We start from the raw sequence: 13,184 nt of genomic DNA, 5'->3' as shown, positions 1-13,184 counted from the left end.
GGAGATATATATATATATATTTAAATTAAGTGTGTGGCTCTGGAAAATAGTAAGTGTTCCTCAAAAAGTTAAAAATAGAACTACCTTATGATCCAGCTATTGCATTACTAGGTGTTTACCCAAAGAATACAAAAACTCAAATTCAAAGGGATATAGGCACCCCAATATTTATAGCAGCACTATCTACAATAGCCAAATTATGGAAACAGCCCAAAGGCCCATTGACTGATGGATAAAGAAGGTATGGTGTGTATACACACACACACACACACACACACACACACACACAATGGAATATTACTGAGCCATAAAAAAGAATGAAATCTTGCAATTCGTAACAGCAAGGATGGAGCTAGAGAGTATTAATGGTAAGTAAAATAAGTTAGTCAGAGAAAGACAAATACCATATGATTTCACTAATATGTGGAATTTAAGAAACAAAAAAAAAGGAACTAAGTGGGAGAAAAGGAGAGAGAGAGGGGGGGGAGTCAAACCAAGAAACAGACTCTTACCTTTAGAGAACAAACTGATGGTTACCAGAAGGGAGGTTGGGGGGGGGGGTATGGGTTAAATAGGTGATTGGGATTAAGGAATTGGCACTTGTTGTGATAAGCACCAGATGTTGTATGGAGTGTTGAATCACTAATTATATAACTGAAGCTAATATTACACTGTATGTTAACTGGAATTTAATAATATTTTTGTAATGTTTATTTATTTTTGAGAGAGAGAGAGAGAGAGAGAGAGACAGAGTGTAAGCAGGGGAGGGGCAGAGAAAGAGGGAGACACAGAATCCGAAACAGGCTCCAGGCTCCAAGCTGTCAGCACAGAGTCCAATGTGGGGCTTCAACCCATGAACCTCGAGATCCTGACCTGAGCTGAAGTCGGACGCTCAATGGACTGAGCCACCCAGGTGCCCCTGTTAACTGGAATTTAAATAAAAACTTAAAAAAAATATATAATTTTAATCACTAGAAAAAAATAAGTGTGCAGGAAGGTCACATTATCTCTAGTTTATTTCTAGAACTATTTGATAGCAAAGGAAGAATTTCAAAGTATTCATTACCTAAAGTTGATTTGTACTAGGGGGGAGAATCACTATGAGAGAAACATTTATAAATAATCTGTACTCAATTTAGTAATGCATTAAAAAATTTCTTGCCCTAGGGTTATCTTCCTAGTCATATTTGCTTTATGCTATTGTCAAAGTGATTCTGCATTCCTTGGCTAACCATCAAGTGATTGGAGAGGGAGAGATATATTGATTTCAAAAGTATAACTGTGTGGCTGGAGAAAATCATGAAGTACAACGTCGGGGTACAGATGGTGCAGACCACTGGGTGAAAGTTTCCCAATGGGGTTGTTCAGAGTTGGCAAGTCCAGGTCCTTGAGAAATATAGGGGTTCATTTGAGCAGGACAAGAGGGAATAGAGTGATTTTTCATAGCCTGAAACTCAAATATCCTTTTCAATTTATCAGCTCTTTAAGTATATTGTAAACATGCCCTTCTTTTCATTTTGTCATATTCCTAGTGTTTTGTTTTATTTGTACGCCCAGAACTATTTTTTGTTAAACTGACAACCAGCCAGCCTGAATAGCAGTCAAACTTAGGACTTACAACATCGAAAAGAAGGTTGGGATAAGATACCAAGGGGATTCTTTATTTGAAATATTCTCTATTGATCTCTCGTGTACCCTATAAATGATGCATGGTTTGGAGTTTAGAGAAATTTGGTCCTTTTCGAAGTGGATTTCTTTCCAACTCAGAGAATCTGTGGTTCTATTGCATATAGTTATAATCAGCCGGCCTTACATTAAATTCTCCCAGAGAGCCTAGATGAGATGTCGAACTTTCCAAACTGCCTAATATGCTATTGCCAATCATCAAGATAACCTCTACATGTGCTTCCTGTCACTCGAGAACCAGGAGGCGAAGATTCTCCTCCATTCTAACAGGTGTAGAAGAGAAAGATCCAGCTGGGCGTAGGTGAAAGTTCGAGAAGGATTTCTCCACTCAAGAACTATATTCCCTCCACATTCTGCTAAAAAAACAAAACAAAACAAAACATTGTCTGCATAAGTACTTTTTAAAATACTTTCACCTGGAAGGATTAAATCTAGAGGTTTTTCACACTTGCCAATTACTCTACTCAGATACAAACAGGTTTTTCCGTTAACATGCAGTTTAACTTATGGACTGATTCCCTAACTGACCTATCAACTAACTTACTGATTTCCTACAATAACTTCTGACTTCCTAATGTCTTTCCTTTAAGTGATGCACACAGTTAAGTGCCTACTATGTCAGGCACTGAAGTGAATACCAGAGGCATAAATCTCCTGATCTTGAAGCATCTGGATTCCAACCAGGAAAGAGTTTAATAAACAGATGATTCCATGCAGCCAGTTTCAGTACTATCAGTATTTATGAGGTGCTCTGGGAACCCAGTGGGGTGAGCGGCTCTTAGAGAACCCGGTCCTCGGTTTCTGGGGAGGTAGTGACGAAGGGGAGGCTTCTGAGCTCATATTGAAGGGCGACTTGGGCTTTTCCAGGCAGAATGAAATGGAAAAGGGTGATCTCAGGCAGATGGAAGGGGGTAGCTGGATGACACACGTGGGCTGCTTTGTGGATTGAGGAGGATGAGTCTTGTAGAGGTGAACTGAGGATCAAGTGATTGAAGGAGTGGGATCTTCTTAATAGACTGGGGGAATCTAGCTGAAAGAAAAAACTGTTCAATTATCTACTTGTCTCGTTTTAAAGCTTTGTCTTGGTTGTAAAAACCTCTTCGCACACAAGTGTTCTTTAAGAGTCTCATACATAAATAAGTAAAAGCAAGGTGGCTTTGTTTGAGGAGGGGGTGGGGAGCCTGAGGCTGGTCTGCTCAGGATCCCCCTCATCCCATACCTCCCAAAATGCCAACCCTCCTCTGTGGACTCACGGGGCCACACTGAGCGCAGTGTGGGGGGTGCGTGCCACCTGCTCATCAGGGCTTTTCCCTTGATGGTTGATGCAACTGAGCCCCAGACCTGACGTTGCACCTTCAATTAGTGATAGAGCCGTGCATATACTGCATATACTGCATATACTGATATGCAGTTCTAGGAGCTTTCCAACTCATCCATTCATCCACAACATTTATAAGGTTCTATCTCTATGCCTCTATGTTAGATTTTAGAGATTTAAAGGTGAGTGGGAAGAATACGGTCCCTTTGTTGTGGGTCTTATAGTCTAGCGGAGAAGACAGACAAAAAACCCCAACACATTATAATAAAACGAGAAAGGAGATATTAGTCGTGGCGGGGGGATGGGGGAAAATTCATGAGCTGCTTTAAAGAGCTGCAAAACTGAATTCTAAAGTAAGGTCTTTGGACAGCCAGAAGGACTGTCTCTAGGGCAAGAGGTATCCAGAGATATGAGAAGGAGGGGGCGGAGTCTCCAAGAAAACAGTTTGCCAAGCTGCCGCTTCATTCAGGCCTCTGGGATCAGTAACATCGGGAGTGTTGCTCACAAGGTCAATCAGGCTCTCTTGGTCACAGACATCAAGCCTGTGCAGTTATTTTGAACATGCGTCTCTCAGTGATTCTCATTCATGAAGTCGGTTCCTCCCGAGTGCCAGTCATCTGCTCTGTCTCCCAGACACAGGATGGAATCAGCCATTGGATGGAACCTGTGCACCACACCAATTAGGCCTGAACAAGTCCTCACCAAATACAACATTTTTGCTGAGATGGTTGTTAACTCATTTCTTTGTCCTTTTCTTAGTTTTCTTAAGACATCTTTGTTCTGTTTACAGATTCACAGCCGGGCTAAGACATGACTATATTGCTGTGGGTGATAGCACTGCATAAATGTGGATTGGGAGTGCTATCGGGAGAAATCACAGGACCTCAGAGAGAAATAGAGTGTGGATTCTCTCGGAAACATTTGTTTCCTTTGTGACACCGGATTCCAGATGGCAAGTAATGAAGTATCACCATCATTGCTGTTGCCCTTGAGAAGCAGGCTGCTGGATTCTCAGAAACATCTATCTCTTCAGTCCCCTGGTTTGTGGGACCCTGTGATCCCTGCCCCCGTGTCCTCTTTCCAATGCTCTTGATTAGCCAAGAAAATTGTGCATTTCTTTTCCCAGGAGAAATCCATCAGGCTGTCTCTTCCTCTCACCTCCCTGCTCCTGTCTCATCTACCTGAGGAACCCTGGTCACTCCATCACCTGTCAGGGAAGTCCAGGCAGTTCTAACAAATGCGTCTGGAAGAAAAGCAATTTGTCTGGGAACGCCCATTTCTTTGCGTCTAAGAAGAGACATCATTTTTCTGCCAAAGCAGGGCCTTAGGGGGACAGTAGGAGCCTGTGTTCAGAGGATGGGTAGCATCTTTGATCAGGGTGTGTGTGACACTATTCGTTACTGAACCTGACAGGGCTCCAATTAAAGTTGGGTTGGGGAAAAGAGGGCTCGCAGGTTCCCTAAACCAGAGCACCAATCTATCAACACCTACACAGAAAGGAAAGAAGCTGTTCTCATAGTCAGAGAAGTGACCCCTGAGAGATGTCGAGGAAGTTTCATAATTTACTGATTAAATGTGACCAGACTATCTGTGTACTCTCTTCTCTAGATCTCCTTCTGTGAAAAGACTTTAAAGGTTTGTCGGAGGTACGATTTCCATAGCATGATGGATTAGAGTATTATATTGTGTGGCCATGCTATTGTTAATTATCATCATTAGTGCATACTAGTTTTATTGCTTTATCAAATGATGATGGAGATGGTAATAATAATAACACTCATGTGGTTGCTTTCAACGAAGTGACCCACAGGCTTAGCTCTTCCTTGATCCCATATTCTGACCCAGATTGGTCCCTCTTCATTGCTGAGGTGGCAGGTGGACGGGGACAGCTCTTTTCTCTGCTGCTAACATTTCTATGTAGGTGACCTCAGGGTAATGTCAAAGGCAGCCTCGGAGGGAAAAAGAAGTTACAAAAGAGAAAGGCACCTGGTTGTTGGCATCTACCTGTGCCAGGCCCATTGTACACAGTTTTTCATCTGATGCCCAGGTAAGCTGTAGGCAAATGACGAGGCCAACATCAGCAGCCCGTCTCTGGCTTTAGGAGAAGCAGTGAGTGTCACAGGAGCCACACAGCATCTGGAGAGAGGTCTAGAGAGTGGTTTTGACAGCTAAATGAGATAATGCACACACATCACTTTGCCCAGTGCCTGGCACACAGTAAGTGTTTAATAAATGGCAACTGAAGTTATTACTAACTGTGGCCTTGAGTAAGGCACCCGGTTCACTGGGCGTTAGTTTCCCCATCTGGACAGTGGCGAAGGTGATCCCTGCTGTGAGGTTGCCATGGGTCTGCAAAGGAGCACACGTTCTGGAGTGTGGCGGGCACTCCGGCAGTGGGACCAATGGCAATTATTACCGAGGAGGAAAGGGAATCGCACAGACTTTCTTAGCAGTAGCCTCCTGAGTGTTTCTGCAGGAACCTTTTCCTTGGGGATGGGAGAGAAGAGGTTGGAAGCAAGAATAGTTGGCTCATGGTTTTAGAGAGTCAGCGTTGGCAGGGATATCAGAAATCATCTGGAGTCTAGACCAAGCCCTACGTGTGCCCAATTCACTTCTTGATGGATGCTTTGGTTCTTTTTTTTCTCCTCTAATTCACTTCTAAATGAGAACGTGGAAAAGTTCCTTCTTAGGTTTTAAACCTTTAATATGGAAACACATGTTCTTTTCCGCAAGTCCAGCTGGACGTTGTGAGGGTGGAGAGAAATTTCCTGCTTTCTTGCTCAACCTTTCTTCATGAGGCCTCTGGCCCCGTTCAGATGACTCTGATAACCGGGCTAGAAAGACTTTGTGCAGAAAGGAGAGAACAGGGGTCAAGGGACAGCCAGCAATTCTCGTGCACCCAGGTATTTTCCGGCTCACCACTCCCCAGGGGTAGGCAGTGTCCCCATTTCTAAAGCAGATGATAGTGGCACCAACAAGGATGATAGACCTAAGAAGCTCTGTGAGGGGACCAGGCCATCACTCCCTGCCCTGAGGACTTAGTGGGAGGGGATCAAAGCCGAGTCCTAAGAGAACACACACGAGCCCTTGTGTGGCTCCTTGGCCCAGTTCATGGGCAGGTGGGACTGGGTTCCCCCGGGGATTCAGGTTCCCCCCGGGTTCCCCCGGGGTTCCCCTGGCTGCATTCTCAGCAGATGCCTGGGAGCATGAGACACGCTGAATCTCTCACGGGCCTGGATCTGTTCTCCGTAGAGGACCTTCCCAGAGACATGAGACACCCTTCATTTAAGAAGAGGGGTGCCATCTCTGTTTTCCCAGATAGGGCTAATATGCAGGGAGGGCGGAGCAGGGCCAGGGACTAGGGATTTAGGGGACCTAGCAGTGTGAGGAGGGGCACCGAGTGCACAGAGCCAGTGCCTGGCACCTGCAGAACTTCCGAGCCGCTGTGCACGAAGTCTGCTTCGTCCCGGGCCTCTGAGGGCGAGGCCTCTTCACGCTGTCCCATGCAGTCCTGCCTTACTCACTTCTAGCACCCCCATTCCAGTGCTTCAATACCCCTTGTTCAGAAAGAGTACTATGTCACGGGACCCTGTTTAATTTCCTTAAGGGCACTTACCACAATTTGTAGTTAAATGTATCCATGTACTTGTTTTCTGAGGCATAGCCTGCCTGTACGTTTTGAAGCACAATCTTTTGGAAGGCGTTTTGAAGCACAATCTTTTGGAAGGGGGTTATCCTGGTAGAGATGAGAATTGCTCTTGGGAATATACCTTCAGATGCAAAAGAATGCTCTTTGTGGAAGGTCGATCTGGAGAAAGGGTAAATAGGAGGCAGGCCCGCTGGGTCTTTTGCTAGGTGTGCACCAAGGGGCTTCAGAATCTGAAAGATGGGTGCTCATTTGCACTAAGAACCAACCTAGCCTTGTTAGGTTGGAGATCTGGCTAATAGTGTTGGCAGTAGTAATAATCCGGGCATATTTACTGAGCATTTACTACGTGCACCGGCTCTACTAAGCACTTTACATACACAATCTTCCCAAGTAGAAACTATTATTATTTCCATTTACAGATGATGAATCTAAGATCTAAATGGGCTATGGTACAGACATGAGAGGGAGGTCAGCAGGCACAGGGCGAGGCCGCTCACAGGTAGAGGTGATAACCTGGGGTCTCTGCCACCTGCTAGCTGTGCCGAGGGCTGAGGGCTCAATACCGTGGCCCACCTGTAACTTCGGGCAACCTGTTTGGGAAGGTCTAGGTTAAGTATGTTTCCCAAGTCACACAGGTTGTAAGTAGCAGAGCAGGGCTTGAAATGAGGGAGATCCATTCCAGGGACTAAGTGCATCTGGCGTCTGGCTGCTACATGGGGTTGGAAAGTGTGTGTGGAAAGTTGAGACATTGTGTCTTTCTTTACAGATCTTTCCCCTCCCTGGGTTCTTTTGTTGTCCTCACACAGGCAATCTAATCTGAACTGTTCCTTTTGCAGAGGAAGAAACTGAAGTCAAGAGGTCAGCATCCCGAGCTGCTGAGAAACAGAGCTGGAACTAGGACTCGGATGTACCGACTTCTGTCCTGGGCCCCCGTGGTCTCTTGCAGTGCTCATGATTATTTCATGCGGGCTTGTCTTGTTTCTTCGCATGGATGTTGAGCCCTTTGTCTCCTGGTTTCTTTCCTGTGTTCTGCAGCACAGCGGCTGTGCTGAGCCCAGAGCAGGTGACCAGTCCCTCCCATGGCCATGCTAGCTGCCCTTGTTCTGCACTGTCTACTCTACCAGGTGCTGTACAAGATGTAAAATAAGCCCGGTCCTCCTCGGTTTGCTGGAGGAAGCTCATCTCAGAATCAGCAATTTGAGAGCCTTGTAAATTTTTATTAAAATGCGCTCACCTTCTCTGAACTGGTAATTGACATCCTTCCTACAGGACTGTCAATCCAGCTCTGTATAGAAGAGTTACATGAACTTCACAACACCCTTCTCACTGCTGACAGGTGACAGAAAGGTGCTGAGCTTAGAAAGCATTTTCATGACCTGGGTTACAGAAGTTATGATCTAGAAAAGTGCTCAACTGATCAATAGAACAGAGTGAGCTACAGGCTCTTTTGAAACCTCAGTAAGGGTGAGAGTTTTCTTGATTCTCTTTGGTGGGTTTTTAAATTTGGAGGATGTGTCTGCATGAAGCAGGTTAGGGGTAATAGCCTTTGGAACCAGGCAGAATCAAATTTAGATTCAGCCTTCGCCGCTGACTGCCTTATGGGTCTGGATAAGTCACCATACCTCTCTGGGCCTCAGTTTTATCATCTGCAGAATAAGTATACAATATCACTTATTTTGTAGGATTCATTGGGAGGATTTTGCAGCTGTGTGCAGCTAAAGCCAGGCACATGAAGTCCCCAGTGCTTTAGCTGTTATGATTAGCCATAAAATGGGGACACTAATAGTTAGTGTCTCTCCCTCCCAGAAGGGAGGTTGAGAGCATTAAATGAGGTAATATATGCACAGTGCCTGGGGCACAGTATTTGATTAATAACAATAAAAATAATAGTAATAATAATTACTAACATTTATCACGTGCTTCCTAAGCTATGGCTTAGAGACTTCACAAACATCGGGGAAGCTGCTATCATTATTAAGAATTCGACATAGAGCTGTGTGTTTGGACAATATTTTGGAAAGCTAGTTTTCCAGAAGCTTGAAGACTGGCACATAACTGTTCATCTTTGCCTTTCCTTTCTACCCTTTCAATGTTTCTACCTCTCCCCTCACCAGGGTGGCTGAGAGCAGTGCTCAGGTATGTTTGGGCAAACGCATAGATGCAAGCTTGTGAAATGAATGAGTGATCCTAGATCACTGAGAACGACCAGTGCAAAAGGACCCACCCTCCTGTGTCCACCTCTCTAGTCTGGCTTCAGTTTGAGGAGGGGAAAATGGTTTGTTCTGAAAAACAAGACAAGGGAACTGAGCAGACTATCTATATAGACTCTGAATCTTTAGAAATCTTCCTTGGTCATGAAAATCCAGCCTGAGATGAATATTGGAGTGAGGATATTCTGCTGAAGCCTGGTGAAGGCCCAGCCCAGAGGGTGGGGAGCTTTGCCTGTGGGGAAGGCATCTGCTTGACAGAACTCTGTGCCCCTTACCGCCTTCCCAGGGATTCTGTTCCCACAGTCTCACGTGATGATGGATTAGAAGATGCCAAAGAGTGAATGAGGATGGCAGGAAATACAAATGATAAATGCTAGCGCTAAACCATAAACTAAGAATGCCAAGAAAATGCTACTCAGCATGTTGGCCTGTATTGCCTTAAATTTTTTTTCAATGTTTATTTGTTTTTGGGGGGGGGGGGGAGAATGAGTAGGGGAGGGGCAGAGAGAGGGAGACACAGAATCTGAAGCAGGCTCCAGGCTCTGAGCTGCCAGCACAGAGCCCATGGGGCTCGAACTCACAAACTGTGAGATCATGACCTGAGTCAGTCCGAATGAAGTCAGACCGACTGAGCCACTCAGACGCCCCCAGTATTGCCTTTTAGGTGGTTGGCTTCAAAGATCTCAGAGGCACTTGCTGAAATGGAAGACTGTGAGTTCTGGAGTCCTGCAGGCTGAGGTTGGAGTTCTGGCCCTGTCACTAAATATCTGCCTGCCTCTCAGGAAGTGACTTTAACTTCTGACCGTCTGGCTCCTCCAGCTGAGGGAGGAGATAAAGTCACTCTTCGCCCCACTGTGTCCGTGGGGCTGCGCGGGAGCCCCGCCTGCGGCGTTCTGCACACACGCGTTCATTCATTTCCCCTGGTGGCATTCTGTGGAGGTCCCCTTTCCTTGGGTTTTCTGTTTCTACTTTCACTTTCTGTCACCAGAACTGTGCTGTAAATCCGTTATTCTAATGACATTATTTCAAAAACACTCTCATGTGTTACGTCTTTTCTCAGCTACAGAGAGCATTTATCCCTCTCCCCCCGTCCTCCCTTGTCCACCCATGCCCGCATCCTCTCCATCTGAAGCTTCCTTCTGATCTCCACTCATGGTCTCTTGCCTGTTTTGTACAACTGCATGGCCAGTTTCTTCACCCTTGCTCTCTCTCCACCGTATTAATACATTACAGATCTGGTCACGTTGCTCAACTTCTCTGCCGAACAAGTGATCTCCAACCTTCTTGCTTGGCCCCCAAGTCTCTCCCTTAAGAACCCACTTTGTTTAATGAATTATCTTGATGGGCCATTTTGGTTAGGGGACAATAGTCTTTGGAGTATGGTGGGGATGAACTTGTAGAGAGATAGAGAGATAGTATACTGCTCTGGATAAGATATGGACAAAGGTTTTAGGGCTTGACAGGGAGCAGCAAGGGAAAAGAAGGTGAGATTGAAGGAGAAAGGCTGCCCATTAATGGTACTGGATGCTGGACCCAAGGAAAAGAGAGAGTCTGTGGACTTGTTTAAAGGCAGGGAGAATTGGAGTCCTACATTCAATTAGAAGTTTGTGGTCTGCTGGGATGGACTCTATTATAGCTCCCGTCTCTGGCCCAAACTTTCTATAAAGCCCACTGCACATTCAATTTTGTCTTGTGGATACTCGGGGAGAGGAGGGATTGGAGTTCATCTGGTTGCATGATGAGGTAAAGAAAATGGGCAGAAGCTAATGAAATGCAGAATGGAGACGAAGACTCCATGGGAGCGGAGATTCAGAGTCGGCAGAACTAGGAAAAAGTAAGCCTTGCAACTCCCTAGGTTTATTGAGGGCGACTCTAGATTTTCCAGTTGTACATTACTGGGAATTAGAACCAATTTTATTTAAATATTTCAGAACAACTTGACCTCAGCAAGATGGAGGGCTTAGAGGTTATGCATCCACTATAGATGTGGCAGTGACAGACAGTTTTCCTGTTCTTCCCCATCGACACAGCCCCTGTAATACTGGGGTTGGCAATATACCCTGTCTGAAGACTATACTTCCCAGCTTTCCTTGTTGTGGCCAAGTGTCCAAGTTTCAGCCAATGTAAGTTATAGAGAAGGATTTCTGAAGAAGTTTCTTAAAAGGGGACTGAGGGGCACCTGGGTGGCTCAGTTGGTTAAGCGTCCGGCTTCAGCTCAGGTCATGATCCCACGGTTAGAGTGTTTGAGCCCTGCATTGGGCTCTGTGCTGACAGCTCGCAGCCTGGAGCCTGCTTCGGATTCTGTGTCTCCCTCTCTCTTTGCCCCTCCCCTGCTTACACACACACTCTCTCTTAAAAATAAACCAACATTAAAAAAACTTGAAAAAGGAGGGGGACAGAAATATGGGAAATGATCTGCCTCAACTGTCTGTTCTCCTTCCTGACTTCTGGAACTCAAATGTACCAACTGGAGCTCCAGCAGCCATCTTAGGGCTTGAAGTCATCTTGAGGATGGAAGGCAAGCATCCTCATCGTTAGAACCAAAGATGAAGGGGCCTGAGTCCCCATGACTGCAGAGCCACAATACCAGCCTCCCTCCGGATTCTTTCTACACAGGAAAGAAGTGAAATTGTCTCTCATTTTTAGTTTTGTTTTGTATGTGATGGAATATGACCCTAATCTGCTACCGCAGTAGCCGATTACCAGCAAGGTGATTAAGATTTGGCCCTGGAGTCAGGGTGCTTTCACTCTGTTCCTTGCTCTGTCACCTCTTAATCAGGTGCCTTAAGCAAGTTACCAAACTTTTCACAAGGCTCTGTTTTCTCCATCTGTAGTATGAGGATAATGACACCACTTATCACGTAGAGTTGATGTGAAGGTTAAGTAAAATAATGTGTTAAGCACTTAGAACTCTTTTGGTATATAGTAAGTGCTCAATAAATAGTAGCTACTGCTGCTGCTATTATTTCTTTTCTTTTTTTAAAATACTTTTTTGAGAGCTTGGCCTCCTGAAGCATTCAATAGGCACCTTTGTGGTCTAGAACAGAACCTGCAATATCTCCCAGACTTTTTGTTATGATTGTTCTGTTTAATCAAGATGTCTAACAAAGCAGGGGCTTCCAAGAAAAGATCTCAACAGTTAAAAAAAAACCCAAAACGAAAAACTGATGATGAAGAAGTGGAGTTACCAGAGAGAAAGGTTAGAAACACAGCAAAAAATAAAAATCCAAAGCATCTGCCTTCTGAAGTAACAGGACAAACAGAGCATACTAATCTAAAACGGGTAAAGGTAGCATTCAACAAGAGAAAAACCTGGCAGCCTCTTTCAAAGAGGAGCAGAGAGCATTTACAAGCTATGATGGAATCAGTAATAATAACAATTTTGAGTAACAATATTAGAGAACATGAACAAGTTCAGTATCATCTTAACTATCTAAAGAAAAGATTGCTACAACTGTGTGAAAATCTTAAAGTCCCTCCCAGAAAGCTGAAAGATTTAACTAATGTGTCAAGTCTACTGAAAATGGAAAGGGCAGAGCACAGAGCTAATGAAGAAGGTCTGGCATTATTGCAGGAGGAAATAGATAAAATACTAGAGACCATAGAGTCAATGACTGGGAGTATTCACAGCCTAAAGAACAAAATTCAAATTCTGACAAGTGAGGTGGAAGAAGAGGAAGAGAAAGTAAAACAGATGTTTCAGATAGATAGTGGGGTACTCTGTCTTCCAGAACTTTCTCAGAAGAGTCTCAAAGCTCCCACACTTCAGAAAGAAATTCGGACGTTAATTCCAAACCATAATGCTCTTCTGAAGGACTTGGATGTTCTCCATAATTCATCCCAGATGAAGAATATGTTAACTTTCATTGAAGAAGCCTATAAGAGACTGGATGCCTCTTAATGAGGTTTTTTTTTTTTTTTTTTTTTTTAGACTGGTCCATATTAATTTAATGTCTATGAATTTATAAAACTGTTACTTGTGATGATATTGCAGAGGGTGAGTCTTCTTCAGGATGTATTTCCAATACACACTTAAAATTAGCCTTATAGATCTGTTAGCATCTAATGTCCTAAAAACTGTTTTGAGTAGTTGCCAAAACTGGGAACTCACATTTCTGTTGCTGTATCTCTGGTTATTTGCCTGAAGCCATGAAACAAGGAACAGTCACAATCTAATGATTTACAGTGACTGAATTGAACTCATTTATTGGCTAGTGCAGTGGAAATGTGGTACTGTCATATATAAAGTGTGTGTAGTAGCTGGTACATAGAAACATAATTGTTTGCTAGCATTATTATCCTTTAGCTCATGACTTGCATT

The 13,184-nt window shown here is 44.4% G+C and overlaps 2 protein-coding genes across 2 annotated transcripts in view; one reads left to right on the top strand and one right to left on the bottom strand.

Annotated features, from left to right (window-relative positions):
* The window catches only part of SLC7A14 (solute carrier family 7 member 14), a 111,113-nt gene that overhangs the window by 34,082 nt on the left and 63,847 nt on the right, over window positions 1-13,184 (bottom strand). The gene's annotated exons all lie outside the window — the stretch shown is intronic.
* LOC122230273 (centromere protein Q-like) lies at window positions 11,884-12,786 on the top strand. Its single transcript, XM_042956029.1, has one exon. The coding sequence runs from the start codon at window positions 11,961-11,963 to the stop codon at window positions 12,762-12,764; it is 804 nt and encodes a 267-aa protein (XP_042811963.1). The 5' UTR covers window positions 11,884-11,960; the 3' UTR covers window positions 12,765-12,786.

Source organism: Panthera leo, chromosome C2, assembly GCF_018350215.1.
Source record: "Panthera leo isolate Ple1 chromosome C2, P.leo_Ple1_pat1.1, whole genome shotgun sequence".
Taxonomy (NCBI): Eukaryota; Metazoa; Chordata; class Mammalia; order Carnivora; family Felidae; genus Panthera; species Panthera leo.
The sequence above is the reverse complement of the archived record's forward strand: the minus strand, read 5'-3'. Positions and strand labels throughout refer to the sequence as shown.